Source organism: Bombus affinis, chromosome 2 (assembly GCF_024516045.1).
Source record: "Bombus affinis isolate iyBomAffi1 chromosome 2, iyBomAffi1.2, whole genome shotgun sequence".
Classification (NCBI taxonomy): domain Eukaryota; kingdom Metazoa; phylum Arthropoda; class Insecta; order Hymenoptera; family Apidae; genus Bombus; species Bombus affinis.
This window is the reverse complement of record NC_066345.1, coordinates 15955803-15974985: the sequence shown is the minus strand read 5'-3', so window position 1 is coordinate 15974985 and position 19183 is coordinate 15955803. Positions and strand designations below refer to the sequence as shown.

General features: G+C 39.4%; 1 protein-coding gene across 4 annotated transcripts in view; it reads left to right on the top strand.

Moving 5' to 3' along the window:
• LOC126925958 (amyloid-beta-like protein) overlaps positions 1 to 19183 on the top strand; it is a 48001-nt gene that overhangs the window by 6822 nt on the left and 21996 nt on the right. For all 4 annotated transcript variants that reach the window (XM_050741982.1, XM_050741996.1, XM_050741983.1 and 1 more), the window contains one exon: positions 18664 to 18717. In XM_050741982.1, coding sequence (XP_050597939.1) covers positions 18664 to 18717 — 54 coding nt within the window. The remainder of the gene's footprint in view (positions 1 to 18663; positions 18718 to 19183) is intronic.

The following is a 19183-nucleotide window of genomic DNA, read 5'->3' as shown; positions in this document are numbered from 1 at the left end:
TCGTACATACGGGTGTTGGATTATTTCGACATTTCTGTACTTATAGTCTTAGTGATTTATGTCATTTTTCCACTAAAACTGTTCTTATGCGTTCAGAAAGCTTTCGTATTTTACTCCTTCATTTTCTAGGCAATTGTTTTAGAGCAATGACACCTTCTTCTCTCTTTGTAATGAAGCACGCGAAAATTCGATTTTCTGCTATTTTCCTTCGTGAGTATAAATTTTAACGAACGTCGATAGATTCTACTATAAATTTCTCCCAATTTTTGCCAAGATTATTTGCAAGGATTGAAATAAAAATTCTCGCGTATCGATTTCGATGATTCTTTTTTCGTTCAAAAACGTTCGAAACGGATCGTGCTTATGCCAAATATTCGTATTGCGACGATCTAACGGTAAGTAAACGTGAAATACAACAATCGAAACACAAATGTAAAATACACAGAGTATGAAATATTACTGAGAAACCACGATAATTATTAATAATTGTTTGAACGTAAAATTGAAACCGAACGATCCGTAACAATTATTTCGTACAGTTCGTACGAATTAAACAAATTTATCAACGATAGGAAAATGGATACAATTCAATGGAACATTACTCGACTAACGTAACATACTTGAAATGTATTCGCTGTAGAAGCGATTCATCAGAATTCCAAATTACCGACACGGTTCGTATTTTTAAAATCGTTCAACTAATGATAAACGTTAACGAGCAAAAATATAACTCGACTTACTATCGTTTACGTATTGTATTTGTAATCGTGTGCTCGTTTCTAGCTGTTCTCATTCCGCTGGCATGATTGTGGCCGAATAATTGCAAAGCATTATCCCAGCTATCTTCTGTGCAGTCTGCCGTCCTTTTATATTGGGTTACGGCTGCGAGCCTGAGAGGAATATTATATTCTTCTCTTCTTGTATGTAGGTTATTAAATCTTACAACGATTTCAAGTTAGAGAAACGTAGCGTATTATTCGTACTACGTATAATGCGTTTTCTACATTATTTCCTTTCTATCCTTTCGGTAGTTCGTCATTTTCGTTGCTCGAGTGCTTTGAACGCTTCAATAAGATGAGAAAATTATGATCGTTTAATCTTTCTCGATCGGGCGATAGGCGTAATATACTCGGTACAAGATAGCGGTAAAATTGTTGTCTTTGTGGAAATTGTACGGGGATTATAGGATTTGAATCTATAATCTGATTGCTATATATAAAATATGATTATGTATATGAATATAATACGACTATGTATTAGTATAGAGTTACAGGCAAGAGCATAATGATTTTCATGAAAGAGACACAACGCGGGTGGCTGATTTTTGCGAATCGAACTGGTCGCTGATTTATTTTACGAAGCAACCTAACTGACGTATGGTTGCAGCTTTGTCGCAACGATGCATAGTACAACCGCAAAATGCTTTTTATTTTTGTATAACCTACTTGAGGTACTCGTAGACAATTTCCATAGCAAGCGTGATATTTTCGTTTTACTTTATGCGTCATATACAGAGTGGCTAGAAAAAATATCGACACGCCACTGTACATACATATTCATGACAGTATTTACATGCTAACTAATTAGCTTCGAGCGTATCAATTTTTGTATCATTAAACGATGCTTTAGTACGACTACGGAAAATGTTTAACAGGAAAACGAAACGTAGAACCTTCCTAAATTCTTAGAAGATAAAATTACGCGTCGATACCTTTTCTAGCCATTGTATAACGCGTTTTCTACGTTATTTCCCTTCTATCCCTTCGGTAGTTGGTCGTTTTCGTTGCTCCAGTGCTTCGAACGCTTCAATAAAATAGGAAAATTACGATCGTTTAATCTTTTTCGATCAGGCGATAGGCGTGATACACCCGGTATAAGATAGCGGTAAAATCGTTGTCTTTGTAGAAATTGTACAAGGATTATAGGATTTGAATGTATAATCTGGTTGCTATATATAAAATATGACTAGGTATAGGAATATAATACGACTATGTATTAGTATAGAATTACACGCAAGAGCATAATAATTAGCAGATACGAATGCGCATATATTATAAGCTTCGAATTAAATTCACTAATTGCTTACGTTTCAGTGGCCGATTATAATGCGATATTGTAACATGCCATGTGCACGTTGCAGAATCTAATCTTGCTTTGTAATAAATAACGAACTCTGACCAAAAATAATTCCCCCTAAATGACGTTAGTAATATCAGAGGAAATATAGAAATTCTAAAAAAGTATCACGCTAAGGAACAAACGTTCACCGTTGCTTTGGAACAACTAACCAGCGAAACAAAATTTCCTCTCGCTCGTTATCGTTTCTACCTTCTGTTTCGTCATTTTTCGCTTCTTTTTCTCTCGATAAAGACGAAAGTGAACAAATTATTACATTTCAACGAAATTCCTTTTAATCTGTCCAAGGAAATTCACAGAGTTAATATTCATAATATTTTACATTTAATGGGCGCACGACATTTTCTTTTTAACGATATACCTTTCCGCTTTGTAGCTTACATTATACAGCAGACTTGTCATCCGGTTCCTCGGTCAACCACCGCCAGTCAATTTAATTTTCTATTTTCGTATCGCGTATATTATTTACGCGAACGTTTAATTTCCCTACGTAAGTACAAATTGTTGTTTATCGTTACCAATTACTATGGTCGCCCTCTATCGCAGTCTTCTACCGTCGTTGTAACTGTCATTCATCAACGAACTGCGAATCGACCGGTACAGTCGACTAAGAGGTGTCCGAAGGAGGACGCGCAAGAGAACGAGCCGTGGTCGTAGAGCATCTTAAGAAAGAGAACGAGGGTCGCGTTTCGGTGCGTCAGCGTCTGAAAAACTCAGTTCCGCTCGGTGTCGCGTGTGGCCGAAGCTCCTTAAGGCTGCGGTCAGATTCGCTTTAAGTGCATTAAGTAAATCCACTTAGATCGAATCTTATATAAAACATCGGCTAATCAGCTTTAAAGGGCTGCGCTCCCGGACGCGCGTCGAAGGAAACTGCCGCCAATCTTGCTCTCTCCTCTCTCTCTCTCTCTCTCTCTCCCTGGATCGTTTGCCTGGTTCGTTGCCCCGGCCCCTTCACCCTCTCTTTTTAACGAGCTTCGGAAAGTTCGTCGAGTAGACAGAAATTCCTTTTTCGAGCAGCCGACCAACAGTTGGGTCGATGCTAACGATTAAGATCGAACTCTCTGACAGACGTTCTCGAGTATCGGCTAATTGGTCTCTCGCACCTGCAGCTGGTTAGCAGAGTGCACGACGTTTTAACAGGTGTAATTAGACGTTAGGCGAACGATGGTTTCTGTCCTTTGATCTTTTCAGGAGCTGTTCAGGTATCGAACAGGTACGCTAATCTTACAATTAGACACCTGGAAACAATTGGCTACACTGGGCTAAAATTCGAGGCTGCTGTTGTAAACCTTTAAAACGGTTTGGGATTTTCACGCGTCCAACCGCAGCATACAGTCGTCGTCATCCGGGTCAGTGCCTGAACAAAATACGATCGCCATAGGCGCGTGCTTTCTAGCGTTATGATACTTTCCGTGGCACGACGAGTGCCGTGATTTTCTCTGACGATTTCCAACCAATTGTTAGCTCCACGATTATCGATATCGTCTAAGTAAGTACGTTTCTGGTACGAATTATGCTGTTCCATTGTATTACGCGTTGAAGCCTGGATATGCAAATGGGTTTCTTTCGATTCGCCGCAGGGGTACGGATGATTTATGATGATATTTGTAAAATCGATATGTGATAACACATAACAAGATTTAACAGGATTATAATAGGCTGTCCGGAAAGTGTCTTTCTTCCGCAAACGCGTTTTTTACAACAGTGCACCTTCATGCAAACGCGAAATCAAGTGTGTGAAATGTCGCGATGTTTATCTCAACAGAACAAAATGGATCGTACGTAATTCGACAAAATAATATAAAACAGAAAACGTAAAATATAAAACGAGAAAAACTTTTCGGACAACCTAATATTTTTCCCTGGGAAGTTCATTCGGTACAATCCTTGCTTTACGTTAAATTTTCTAGACTTTTGAAGAGATGCAATTCGCTAACAATTAACCACTTTTACTACTCTTATCCAGCGAAGATTTTCCAATAATACATAACGAAATATTTATGAAATTGCGCACTGCGGCAAAATTGGACACCCAACGCATTTAGATTGTTAACACCAAAACTACCGCATCGGTAAAGATGACTGGTCTTGCAATTTTATAAATGTGCCAACCCTCGTGTAAGGATCATAGTCTGAGATGGATTAGTAATAGCAAAAATGTACTACACAATATGGAATTCCTTCAGTGAAATAATATAATATAACGAAAGTGAGGTGGTGTTAGATGTAAGTGCCCAAGAAATATTCTCGGTATTCAACGATAAAGTTTATTTAACAATCAACAATCAGCAATCGCGCTTCTCGAATGCGTTTGCTTCGCTGTTGCGCCAGACCCTTCGCACTTTGCTGTTACGTTAGACCCTTCGCACTTCGCTGTTCCAAACGGAACGTTCTTTCGTTCAAAACCGAACGGATTCTTTTTCTTTGTTGCTCCTCGATATTTGTTAGATGTCTGCGACCGTTGCCGCGTATGGATTCTTCCGAATATTCTGCGAAAGAACCGTAGAGACGTCGATGGTACATTAGGCGCGTCGGCTTTACGCTTTGATGGCATAGCGCTTTGTGTCGCGAAGCCGTCGTCGAGTGCCGTCACAAAAGTAATAAATCAATAAATATAACGACATTCTATCATCGAGTACTTTTTTAAGGCCAGTCGTTGTGACTGGTTTTGGTAAAAATAGCTTCTTCTTAACCTCTTAACCTACAACTACGGGCATAGCCCGTAGTACGTACTACGCAAATCGTGCGAATGGCTCGAGGGCTGCGCGAGCTCGTTTACGTTTTCGACCCAAAATTCTCGAACGCAAATCGTAGGTTAAGTTAACTGTCCGTAGTCCCAGTGTCAAGTCAACGTACGTGTTTTCGCGTACTACTTCGTAGGTCGTAGAAACGTAGAGTCGAACAACATAACGACAGCGGTAACAACAGGAACAAAAATATAATGGTAACAACGAGGATATTTGCATCTACTGTCGGCAATCCTGTCCGGTGCATGTAGATCGAACGAATGTTGCTTGCACTGTATAAGTTGTTCTGGGTGGACCCATGAATGTTGCTTCACTAGTTAGGAATCTAAACAGTTGGATCCATTCCAATGTTACAGATGCTAGGGACAGTAACGGCTACTCTATCCGGCTTTACTCGGGTCACGGGATAAAAACGATTGTACCTTTACGTAAGATTGTTATTTTTCGGGATTCCTTCCTTCTTCGAAAGATTTAACGTAGGCTGTCGTGCGATAAAAATATCGCTTTAATAAGCTACATTTGCAACGTTTCATATTAATTGCAGAGTTGCAAGTTCGATTTAGTAATAGCCAGTTAGCTGTTGCGACATCTTCGGAAAGCCTGTACCTAGAACGCGTGGCAAAAAGTAAGCGACGACGAGTATACTCGTCCAGCAAAGAGTACGCGCGACTGTTGTATGTACTGGGTTGGCAACTAAGCGATTGCTGATTTTGTATTACCACCTAATGACAAAATCCGCAGTCACTTAGTTGCCAACCCAATACTCAAGAACAGTTTGAGAGATAATTGTTCGAACGAGATTGTTTCGTATGTTGGATAATTTAATTGTTGCAACAATTGAGCGCAACAATCACTTAGTTGCTAACCCAATAGAATTGAGTCGCAACGAAACGTTCGTTTTATTTCTTTCTTACGCGACAGCTAAGTGATTGAAGTCGCGTGTTCCAGTATTACGTTGGATATGGTCACCTTATATATCTATATCGATATATTAGCCGTTTGAGTCCGAAGCAGAGCTGTTTAGATTTTATATCGAACGCTACGGTCGACTCACGGTATTTTGTATTTCATTGCTATCTTCTCAATAATTTTTATTGAACAAAACATGAAATATTTATAAACTAATAGTACGCATATACAATAACACAGACGTATTTCATAAAAATAAGAAATATGACGAGCGCTATCGCGCCACTTGTTTCTCCTCGCAATCGAATAAGACAAGCGCTATCGCGTTGTTCGGAATTTTTTAAACCTGTTTTCTCAAAGACCCCTGGCACTCAAACGGTTAAACATCGTCGCTTTGAAACTCCTAGACGAAGAGTTTGACAAAGCCGCTCGGAGGCTCGCGACAAACCGTCTTCGTCCGTTCGTCGTCGAGTTGTGGAAAGCACGGCCGTCTCTTTTCGTCTCGCCCCTGTCAAATATCGTTTGTCATCGATAGGATGGAGAAAGGAGAGACAGGCCCAGGCGACGCACAATGATACCGATGAAAAATATCGCGCGCCGGCCATGCAACCAACGGAAACGAGAACAGAAGAGAAAAGAGAATCAGAGTGCCGGTTTCCATTCTCGTCTGTTGGCGGAGCGGAGAAAAGGAGATCGGTAAAAGCACTGGATGAAACATGGTTGAAACGGTGGCACGTGAAATCGTAGCAGGCGTTGGCCGCTGGCTGCGTTCGAGACGAAAAGCGAGTGAAAACGTCGATCGACCGGCGAAGCGCCGTGTAAATGAAACGCTCGTAGATTCGTTCGGCGCGGTCCTCTGCAACCTGGATAGATTGGAATCGTTTGAAAGGGAGCAGTTGAGATTGTTGGCCGAAGTAATGGTTCGGGTCGGTTTGTTTGACGATAGTTGAATTTGTATTGATCGTTTTCGGCGCTGCCCTCGTTCGATTTTCTTGCCTGCGATGGGATTAGTCGTTGGAGCGGACAGTAAACGAGGTTGATTTAAGCGAGGAACGATTATTTTATTTTAGACCTGCGTGTAACTTTAATCTCGCGCTTGCTCGCCAGCCAAAGAAACGAATTTCAATCGAGCGGAAGATCGTAGGAACGACGAGATTCTTGCGATTAGATTCGATGATTCTGGATAATGTTAAACGGCGAAGGAAAAAGTCGTACGTTTTCTTATTTCCTTTTTTTATTTTTATTTTCTTTTTTTACTGCAGCTAGTAACATCATGGGATAAGAATAATTAAATCGAGAGGTTGTTTCGAATATCGACGTATCGGCCAAAATCGTGTTCCGAGATATTCGAAAGTCGAAACTCTCTTTCGTTTGTAAAATCGCGATAGTATTTACGAGAAGACTATACGATCGATATCGCGTAAAGTTCACTATTAGTATCGAATAAAACGAAAACCGATTATTTCACTTGCGATAAAAGCGACAAAGCTTTAAAACCATGATCCTGTACACTCTCTTTCCGAATATCGGCTTTCCTCGTTCCATCATAAGCATCGCAAACGTTGAAAGCATTTACATATGTGCAGTATCTCATCGAAGACACGTTCAAACAGATACGAAATAATAAGAAGAGTTACAGGAGTTTTTACAAATATTTATCGAATAGAAAAGAAATACCGGGAGAAGATTACGTTTGTAGCCTGATTTCGTTATTCCAAATTATATCAATGACGATAGAAATATTTATAAAGCCACGTTTTGTTTGTTCAAGTTTCATTTCCAATAATTTTTTGTAATTTTACAACGTTGATTCTAACCACGTAGACGTGATTAATTTTGAACGTGAATTCGCAATGCATCGACCGTGCAAGTTAATGGCAAATATCGTTAAAAGTACGAAAAAAGATATTTAAAAGGATATACGTTTATTTAAAAGTATTAAAATAGAATATGACAAAAATTAAAAGTTACAATTTCTCTAAAAACGTAGTCTTCCGTAGCTTGGGAAACGTCGAATCGAACAAGGACGTTTCCCGAGAAATGCCCTTTTTCCCTCTAGCTTTTTTATATCTAACAACAAGCGAATTATAGCGATAAAACATTGGCAATTCAGAGATGCGCGGATAACAATGTCCGTAGATCATAAAAATGCGATAATCGGGTAAAGGAAAAAAAAAAAGGAATATCTCGAGAAACGTCCGTGATCGAAGTGGTCTCCACGATCGCTGAAAAGATACCGAACAATCTGATTAGAATTATGCAAAACGTTGGTTAGATAAATTTGAACGTTCGAGAAGAAGAAAAAAGGTTGGGAATAAAATCGATCGGAGTACGCGGTTTTTCTAAAATGGTTGGTCAGCTTATGCGACGTATTGATTTTAAAATATTTATTAAAAATATGTTACAATTGATATTTTAAACGCATTAGAAGGTAGGAAATTACGAAGGAAACATAAAACAACGTAACAAAGGACCATTTTCGAAATCGCCGTCGCAATACGCAATTAAACAAATAATCGAATAAACAAAACACCGTTCAAATATTTCATTAACTAATTGTTGGACGTTATCAAAGGGAAAATACATTTCCCAAGTTTTATTCCATTACCGTAAAATCAAACAATTTCATCGAATAAAAAATCAAATTACCCTTAAATGAAAATCTGTTGAAAAGTTAAAGCAACGTTGAAAACGCGTTTTACCCATTTTACGTGTCGGCGAGTTGAAAAAACGAACGGGGGAGGAGCGGGGCGGAACTCGTTGCCGGCTTAAAATATAAAAACTAAGCCGAATAACTCGAATAACTTGAATAAATTGAATATGAAGTAGCTCGATTGTTCGTGTAAGCTTGGAGGGGAAAAAATCCTTCGAATGGTCTCTTGAACAGATTCGTGCAGATTGAACGTTTGCAGAACTTGCTTAATATAGTTTGAGCAATAGCTTAAATCACTTACAATTAGGGCTACTTGAAAAACAAGTGACCTGTAACGTATTGAGCTAATCAATTGGTTTAAGAGATCTTATAATAAGAAAATAAATCGCCAGAAAGTATTAAATATAGACGTGGAATAATGAAACGTTATACGTCAAATTTCGTTGTAAAATTTCATCACCTCGTATTTTTGAAAGGTATAAAACGTATTTATAAACCGATGAATTAATATCAACTCCTCGTAACTATATTTTATAATGAATTTACCGATACATTTTATAAACGAAGATCGACACGTATATATTTGATAAATACATATTTGATAAATATTTCTCAAAAATATGATACAACCAAGCTATCTGCTAGTCCAAAAAGTAATTTTAAAAAAGAAAATTATTTTAATTAAATATATATGCGTCTGTCTAAAATGTTTCATTGTAACACGATACCTCGTGTACGTATCGATTTAATGTTTCAAGCACGTGTATGAAATAATTTTGAAATTGGAATTACAAATTATATATATATATATATACACACACACACATATACGTAAATTTCTCGTAATATATATTTCCGTAATAAAAAATTCACGTTAATTCATCGGTTTTACCTTAGAATGGAAAAACTTGCTGCAACCGCTGTTTTTCCACAACCTCGTTATAACCGTTGCTACTTATTCTTCGGCAGAAATTAGAAAGAACGATAAACGAAAAACGTATGCACGAGAAATATGAAAGTAACGAGGTGGCTGCATTCGTCGTGTCGTGCGCATCGTTTAATTTATGCGGAATCCATTTGTCCATTTTCTTTACGTTTGCTATGTGGGTCGAGCGACGAATAATGGTAGACCGGCTTGGTTTCATTTAAAGTGTACTACCCTTCCTTCGTTGTTTCTTGGGAATTATTTTCGATTACTCCTTTTCAAACATTGTCGTCTATTTCGACGTTTCTCTCTTGCCTCTTATTCTCTTCAAAATCGTCCATCGAAGATTTTGCTTCTTTTATTACCATTTTTCGTCACGTATTATATATACCAATTTTCACCAGTCCCTCAGGAGAGACATTTAGGAAGATTTTTACGAAGATAGATCCACCAGCAGTAGATTTTTATCTCTTTCGATCAGAAAGGTGTGCACGAAAAATAATCTGAAATTTTCAAGTCGTGAAAGATGCGATAGGTCGATAGCTTCTTCTTTCGACGATGAACCCGAACATTTTCACGAAAGAGACACAACGCGGGTGGGTGATTTTTGCGAATCGAACTGGTCGCTGATTTACTTTGACGGACACAACTTACACGAAGCAACCTAACAGACGTATGGTTGCAGCTTTGTCACAACGGTGCATAGTATAACCGCAAAATGCTTTTTGTTTTTGTATAACCTACTTGAGATACTCGTAGACAATTTCCATAGCAAGCGTGATATTTTCGTTTTACTTTATGCGTCATATACAGAGTGGCTAGAAAGAAAATCGACACGCCACTGTGCATACATATTCATGACAGCATTTACATGCTAACTAATTAGCTTCGAGCGTATCAATTTTTGTATCATTAAACGATGCTTTAGTACGACTACGGAAAATGTTTAACATGAAAACGAAACGTAGAACCTACTTCCTAAATTCTTAGAAGATAAAATTACGCGCCGATACCTTTTCTAATCGTCGTACAATACAAAACACAACGAGCGCGTTTTAAACTCGCCCAAAAATTTCGCAGTTTCATGCCCGCTCGTACTCTCGCGCATCGTCCTACTCCAGTTTACCGATTAATCGCTTAGAGTTTCGTTTAACCGTCTGAGGTGGTATATGTCGTGATTGCGCGCACAAGAAATACTCCCGATTTTTAACAATAACGTTTATTAACTTTTGACAACTGACGACAAATAACGATTAACAACGCTCGATAACTAATAACGCTTAACACTGGCTATCAGAAGTCGACTACTCGTCTCTCTATGTCTGCTTCACGCAATCCTTCGCACTTCGCAGCTCGGGGCAGACTGAATCTCTTTGATTCAAAAGCCACGCCGATTCTTTTCCTTGTCGGCCATCGATATCGCTTGTTAGAAGTCCGCGACGGTTGCCGCGTATGCGTTCTCCCGAAGATTCGGCGAAAGAGCCGTAAGGATATCGATGGCACATTGGGCTTGTCGGCATAGCGCTTTGTGCCGCGAAGCCGTTGGAAATTTCCGAGGTCGAGTGCCGCCCACGTTTAATTCATTCAGTTCGACTATCTAAAATTTTGCATCGCCAAATAGCGCGAAATCGTTGCGATAGAAACGAAGCGTATAAACCGCATAAAGAAAACGGTTGGTTGGAAAATAAAACTATCTGTCGCGTAATACGTAGCCATCGTGCAATAATAGCAGAGACCAGGGAACGCGTCGAACTGGTCGAAAAATTTCTACCACGAACCAATTTCATTCTCTCTATCTACGTCTTCTCTTCATTCATACTCTTCCTCCGTGTAATTGCCGCAAGCGGTAACCGTAACCGGCACGAATATTCCTTTACCGGTGATCCAGTTAATCTGCGTTCTACAAACGGGCAGAGTGGACGTAAGTAAAATGACCTGCACGTTGATAAATAAACTCTGGAGCGTTAATAACCGTTGCGTCGGCCGTGACTCGATCCTAGGCATCAGCATGCAATCCGGATCGACGGCTAGGACACCCGTAGAGCGAAACCATCTACTCTTATTACCGCTCCGAGGAGAATGCAAAGCGAGATGGTGACGTACACCTCGATGTAATTCGCGACAACATTTACGACGCATAACGCGCCAGCCACACCTCGCCATTGCATCGTGCCTTCGGCTCTGTCCAAGTACATATACGTACATACGCGTAAGAATCGAGTATGCTGGAACACGAACGTGAATTGGTTCTGCAACTCGTGTTGTCATCCGATTGCCAGCTACGAAAATTGTCGTAAATCTAGGTGTTTTAATATTTTTTTCATTTTTCGGATACCGCTGTCAACGTTCTTTGCGAGTGTTTACGAGTTTCCAGTTGAGAAGTAAAATACAAGGACCGGATCAGCAACAATATCTCGTTATTCTATTGTTCTGTTCAAATTATTTATATTTATTATATAAACGATATCAAGTATTAACAAATTGTATTACGCAAGAAAGTATCGCGTCGAAAAATTGCTAGTTCGACGGATATTTTAATTTCAGTTTGTCAAATTTGACTCGTGAAGGACAAGCGTGAAGCGGTATTCTTGCGTTTACGCTGTTCTTCCCTTTCATACGTTAAATTTGACAGAATCGAGTTAAAAATATCCGCCAAACTGTAGCGTGTTACGAGGAAAAAATAAAATCAACGCGTTTTCAATATTAAAAATATACAATGGGTTTTAAAGTGTTCAAGATATCGCTTCGATACCGCGGAGAATAGAAGATACTAGAAAATAAAATTGCATCCATCCGATCAGTCCTTTGAAACGCGTTCAAGACGTTTCTCCATAAAACCGACAGGTAACGAGTTATTTCAGCTGATGCTTCTTATTGACTCAGCCAGCGTGTTTCGCCGTAGATTGTCCATCGCAAGAATCGCACCATGATGCTATTGAATCATTAAATCATTAAGTACAAACACGTATATCCTTTCAGCTAGAAAATAACATGAAAATCGAAATACCAACGGACATACACTCGTCGTCGTTTTTCCCCTACGATCTTCGTCGGCAATAGCACGAACTCTGCGCGTGTATTTACAAAAATCGGACAGAAGATAGGAAATTCGATTTTTATTATTATTTCGTCGTCGTTGGCAACGACGGTGCATGAAAGTTTAGTTATTAGAACTGTGTACTTGGATGCACGAGAATATCGAAGGCAATGAGAGTCTATTAAAATTTACGTCATTACGAAATTCAGTCGAAAGGATCGCGTCTCTTTGCGTACAAACTTTTCCGGCTCTTTTATGTAAATGACGAGTTTTGATGGTCCAAGAGAGAAAGAGAGAGAGAAATTGGAAGTAAGCAGACGCAGTTCCGTTTCCAGTTTGAATTCTGAAACGTCTGATTTCCTCGCGTGCTCTCCTTAGACTTACTTAACCTTCTTCGCGTTCATTTTTTTGCAAGCTCTTCAGCCTGCTGCGCTCTCTGCTACGTCGCCCGCTTCATTCGCAGAAACTTTTTCGAAAGCAAGATAAATACCTGGCATAATAACAACGGCTAAACTATGTATGCGCTTTCGTTATTCCTGGTTTTTCCTCTTAAAATTGAGCAGCACGAGGAAAGCTGCAACCAGATGATTTAAGGCCCGTCTCGCTTGATTTTCTACCGAATTACTTTTGACCTATATACAGCGGCGGCCATATATTTACGTACGCTACTTAATTTAGGATATTTTAATTTATGCTTTCGGATAAGAGATATTCCTTCCGCTAAATTTTAGACCTAATCTTTAGACGTGATATATACGATAAATATTCATATAGTTCCTTTGCATCGAGCTGTACGGCTTATGAAATCCTTAATTAAGTAACGCACGTAAGTATATTGGCGCCAGTATATCTTCCAGATCTCGCGTTTGTATTCGTGTTTCCTTGCATCACCTATATAGAATTCCGTTTCTCAAAGCAATTTCGCTTGTTAGTTAAAGTAACGTCAAAGCATTACGTATTATTTATGAATTTCGTTTATAGAAGTACATTTGTTTATTCATCTTTAGGGATATCAGTATTTATAGGCTCGTTACTATTTATAAATTATTGGATGTAATTTTCTAATTATCACTATATTTGGTATATTTTTAACAATTTCATGGTTCCGTAATTTTTTTTACAGACTATAGTTTCTTATTTTTCATTGTTGTATCGTCTCACAGTACACAGGCACAGGTATACGACAGGCACGTTTATGTTCTAAATTTATAGAAATTATGATTACTGCGCAAATGGCAGCAAGAAGAACGTATGCTGTGGAAAAACTGTGAGAAAATGATAAAAATCTTGCGAGAAGTTTCCGGTTAATACGGGTGAAATTATTGGAGGAAAATTCAGCGTATAAATTAGGCAACAAGGAAACTAGCAGCGAACAATTTCTTTTATCGTTCAATATAGATAATTCCGACATTTTACGCTACGTTGAATCTTTTTTATAGAAGTTTGAGTCGCTGTGTTTTATTTTTTAGCTACGTATATCGTTGCCCCAAATCACGTTCCTACTTGGTCGAAAAGGTAGATATATTCCAACAACGAGATCCGTGGAAATGTATTAGGTTGTTCCAAAAGTTTCTCTCGTTTTGTAAGGAAATAACGGATGCGCGACATTTTTCCTTTAATATTATTTTATTGAATTTTTCTTCCTATTATTACCATCGTACATAATTCAATTATAAAACGAGAGAAACATTTGGGACGACTTAATAACATCGAAATACATCTATAATTATATAAATAAAAGCTATAATAATAACAACTATAAAATTATATAAATAAAAGAAAATATAAATAACAAACATCTATATTTCGAGGATAGTTTTTTGCTATGGCGCGTAGAGTACAATAAAATGTAAAGATCAGATCGATTCCGCGAATTCCTGTTGTTAGGTAACTTAGCCGCCGCTCGCGTAAAACTGGCTGCCAAGAATGTAGTTTTCGGAGATATATGTCCGTTAAGGTGTTTAACAGCATAAGAATAATTATACTAGCGCTTATTCGCCGAAGCAAATGTATCGAACGTTTCGTTTAATTAAATTACAGACTAAAAATATTCGTAAAAATTCCATCTAGAATTGTATCCAAAAAGTAAGAAATCCGCAACCATTTGCGTGATCGTTGATTAAGTAATGCTAAAGTTGTACATTCTTACGTCATCGGTAATAACACACAGTGCACAGTGGTTGAGTTAAATCGCTCATAAGTATAATTCAAAGAATGAATTCTGCATAGAAAGAACTGTTATAGAGACTATACTGTACTTTCGGTATTTTACGTATCTCTGCATCTTTAATTAAATTTCTCATAAGTACATAAAAATCCGCCGCGTAATTGTTACCTAAAAGTTAATCTAAAGATCAAACAATTACTCGAGAAGTCAATATATATTTAACGAGAATTATACTCGTTGCGAACTTCAACCGCCCCAAAACGTTTACAAACACCGTCCTAAGGGCTCGACTTAAGATATTCTCCCCGGGAGAGTCGTATCGAACGTGTTCGTCCGACAATTTCACTCGCGTACATTTATCCTGGTTGGATGCTTATTTCGAATGGATATTCGGCGCTCACGCGATCGGAACGTCGCGTTTCCGCTCGCATGTCGGCGAAACCTGGCACTCCGTCGACCAACAAGTCTAGAGACGTTCGAAGACGGCTTTTAACGATTCGGCCGCCGACTTGTGGCACGTGATCCTATGTCCGGTAGTAGAATCGTTCACGCGAACGTATTTACTTACCGACTATCCAACAGTGCGTACGCTTGTTCAACGTAAATGAAAACGTTCTCATCGATTGCAGTAATGAACGTGTTCGAGGCATGTGTGTCATATAGCGAGGTGCGTGATTGAACGTGGGTTAATGGATTTATGATACAACAGCAGGGTATAGCGTGTGCGTTAACAGGTGACGTAGTGGCTGTTGTGATACAACGTGTGGTTTTAACCCTCGGGCAGGCGTAACGTATCGCTGCGAGGCGATCGAAGTTAGAGGTGGAGGTTGAGAATATTTTTATATCTGCGCAAATTTATATTGTCGCGAAGATAACCGAAAGGAGGCTTAGACAGAAGTTTATCGAACCTATTACGTAATATGGACGTTGGTTTGCGGATGAGTAGAACGCGTTTTGCCTCGGCTCAGCGTAGATCGCGTATTTCTAGCGCATCTTCTCAGTGCAGGGCGTCGCTTGCGGCTGCACAGAGTGGAGAGACTCAACGCCGAGTTGTATCAGTATTAGCCAGATATTAGTACGTATCGCACGTATAGCGCAGAATTGTGGATCTTAATTGCCGAAATAAAAGTAAAGGAACACTAAGGTTACACTTAGAATTCCTATTAAAATAGTTTTGGATTTATTTAATAAACGATTTCCAGGATCTTCGTCGATAACATTTGCACGCGTCTCAGCACTCTCTTCGTCTCACCATCTTCCATACCACACTGCCAAAGGAACAGTTGCATTCATCTGTTTTCCGAGACGCTGTGCACACACGTACTTCTATACACTCGTATTCGCATACGTGTGTCACTACTACGCGACTGATCTAGTCTAGCACACAAAATTATACATATAATTACACGTAGTTTACGCAGAGATGGAAAGAAGGAGGTGCGATCGATTAATTCTGACTTCACAGGCTCAACACATTGTAAAGATGAACACGCGTGTCGAGCATTGGGCGCAAGTGTCACACATGCGGCGATACAGCTGCATAAAGAATACAGCGATGCGTGGTAGCGAGTAATTAATAGACAACGCTACCTTCTCTGTGTCTATGTCAGTCTATTTTGCACCGCCCTCGGTTAACCAATTAACTGCGGAATTTAGTTTTAAAAATGTCACACGGGGTTAGGTCATGGAGTGCGTAAATGAATACAAGCGATGACGAGTATACACGTCAAACGCAGTTAGTCGGTCAATGTAATATAATTGTACAAGGTGAGCGTAAATTCTGAATGCCGTTACACTGGTACGAGTACTAAATATTATACTAAATATTTTAACTAATTTTTTACGAGTACCGTGCTAGTATTAGAGTTCACACAGACCAATTGCTCTGATGAAATCCAAAAACAATTAAATTGTTCATGTTGGCTCGTACAGGGACTCGCACGTGACACTTAAACTCTGTTAACTCTGTAAATCTACCGTCAAAAGTCAGCGTAGTTTAAAGTACTTGTTGCTCGAAATAAAAGGAAACTCGACGGCGAAGAATCATAGAGGCGCGACAATAACGAGAATCAATCGCGAATTTTAACTCTCATTCGCGCCAGGTCTAAAGCTCGTGACTCTTCCTAACAGTCACGTGGCTGGCTCGTCGGCACAATGCTACTATTCTACGCTGCTACTCGGGGGCCCTTGTATCCTCGCTCAATAGCCCATTAATACGTCATTAACCGAGGTGAGATGACTAAATCAACGATACAAGGTCCGCAGAGGCGATTACGGCCGGGATCTAATTCCCCTTCGTTGTTCGCTTGTTTGGATCGAGGCGAAGTTCTGCCTTTCGACGATGGTCGCCCATTATATCGGCGAAAGGTTGGACGAATTGCTCGAGAGCCCGTTTAAACGGTTTAGGGATTAGGTAGGCCGGAAGTGGCGTGATTGCGCGCTGAGTTGGAGACGCTTATTGTTTGCACTGTATAGGAGTATTTTTAGGAGACTCGACGAGCGACTGCTCCAAGATTGGTACTTGGAAAGGGTGGTTCTTTGTCGATGGGGTGAGGGTATTTTAAGGAGATTGCTTGGTTATTGCACTCTGGATGGTTTATCGAATTCCGCGCACGGATAGACGGCGCGCTTGTATCGATTTACGTTGCACGCTATGGTGGTCGATGGTTAGCGGAGGTGGAAAGTAAAATTTGCCTGACGCAAATATTTGAATTTTTGGATAAGAATATATTTAGAACTCGAGAACGTCCGAACGAGTAGCATAAGTGCAGGGCGAAAAATAAATCGCTGGCAAACCATCGAATTTGTAACTTGTTCTAATTCGTATTTATTTCATCTCCAATTAACTTTGTGGGATTAATCTTGGATCGTGAGAACGAATCTCGGAGATTGGAACTAATCTTGGATCGACAAGTCGTTTATCCTCTGTTTGAGAAATCACCTAGGAACAAATTGCTTTTTCTATGTTTCAAGGTACTCGTCGTAGTTGATGATACAAATTTAAGGATCTTCGGTTTCGATGGACGAAAAATAGGGCAGCGTGATAAACGTTAAACGAAGGACTAAAGAGATTGAATCGAAATTACTCGTTGTAAGAATTCATTCAATTTCCTAAGAGGTCTTTACGGGAACATGAAATGTTTTTAGAAAAGGGTTCTGCGAATTACGCGGGGATGATATTACTAAGAAGCAATCCGTATTAATGAGTTTGATCAAGGAAATATTTGGTTTCCGATGATCGAGGTAATTAATCGTTTCTCGCATCGTGCAAATTTTACTTCTCATTAAGGAAAATAATATTTGCGCCACGTAAATCGGATCGATAAATTTTAATGGCACGAAGAGGAAAGTTGGCTGATTTCTTTTTTCTTTTGATAAAACCCCACTTTCGCAAGATCGGGAAGATTTAAAGCGGGGATGAAACTCGCGACTATATCGATAGCTTTAGCAAACTTTAAAGATTAACCGAGTTGTTTAAACGTCGATATTTTATCGAGAACTGCGCAGTCCGAAGATTTAAATATTTGTTCTCGCAGGCATCGATAATTTTAGAATAATATCTATTATGAGTGAGAAATAAAGAATACGATTATTATCACACGCATTCGCTTCTCCTTTTCAACAGATATTTTTTTACAAGCTTAAACGATCCGATTTCAACGGATATTCATTCATTTGGGAAACTAAATTTCCCAAAGATCGGTCCGATTGTTTCATCTTATACCTTTTCTCCGTACTTTGTATTATTAATTCGAGGACCAAAGAGTTACAAATTGAATTCAGTTACTTTCAAAGATCAGCATTCTATCGTTGTCTATTTATTGTCGCGTCGAATAATCAGTCATTAGCCATAAACTTATATTAGTCATAAACCTCATTCACGTTACAACGTCGTCTTACATTCGAGCGATGTAGACGTAAACTCTCGTGGCTGACTGTACTTGTGTAACGCGATCCTGAAATTGTCCGAGGTCGATGGAAAAAGTTTTATGAATGAAATACGCGAAAATGTTCGCGGGGTCGCTATAAACTCTTGGCTACCGTACAGTTTTACGCCAGTTGAATTTATCCATGTTTTCTGCATTGCAGGCAGTGTCGGAGAGACTCGAGTTGGCACCCGCTGGAGGAAAATCAGAGCCGCAAGTGAGTACCACTTGAAAATGTACGCTTCCTTTTCCTTACGAATGTCATCAAGGCCGCGTACCACTCAGCGATTTTGTATCGCGACGAAATCCCCACCGTCGCACACACGAGATGTCTGAAATCTCTTCCATTCCAATACGCGTCCCTTCCATTCATCCCATTTTCGCCAGTCCTCAACGTTACGTAACTCGCGAAATCCAGTCCGCTGCCTGACGAAATATTCGATTTTCTAGCCACGCGCGATTCCCTTCGAATTAAAATCGTCCTAAGGTGCGCGTGCACGAAAGAAGTAGAGAAGAGAATAGAAATACGAGAGTCGACTGTTGCGAAGTTGTTTGAAAAGCGCGTACTTAAAATTCGTGGCGAAAAGTAAGCGACGACGAGTATACTCGTCAGACAGAGAAACGACTTTTAAGAAATTTTATTATTGCAATTTACTGCGATTATTAAATTGCGATTTACACAG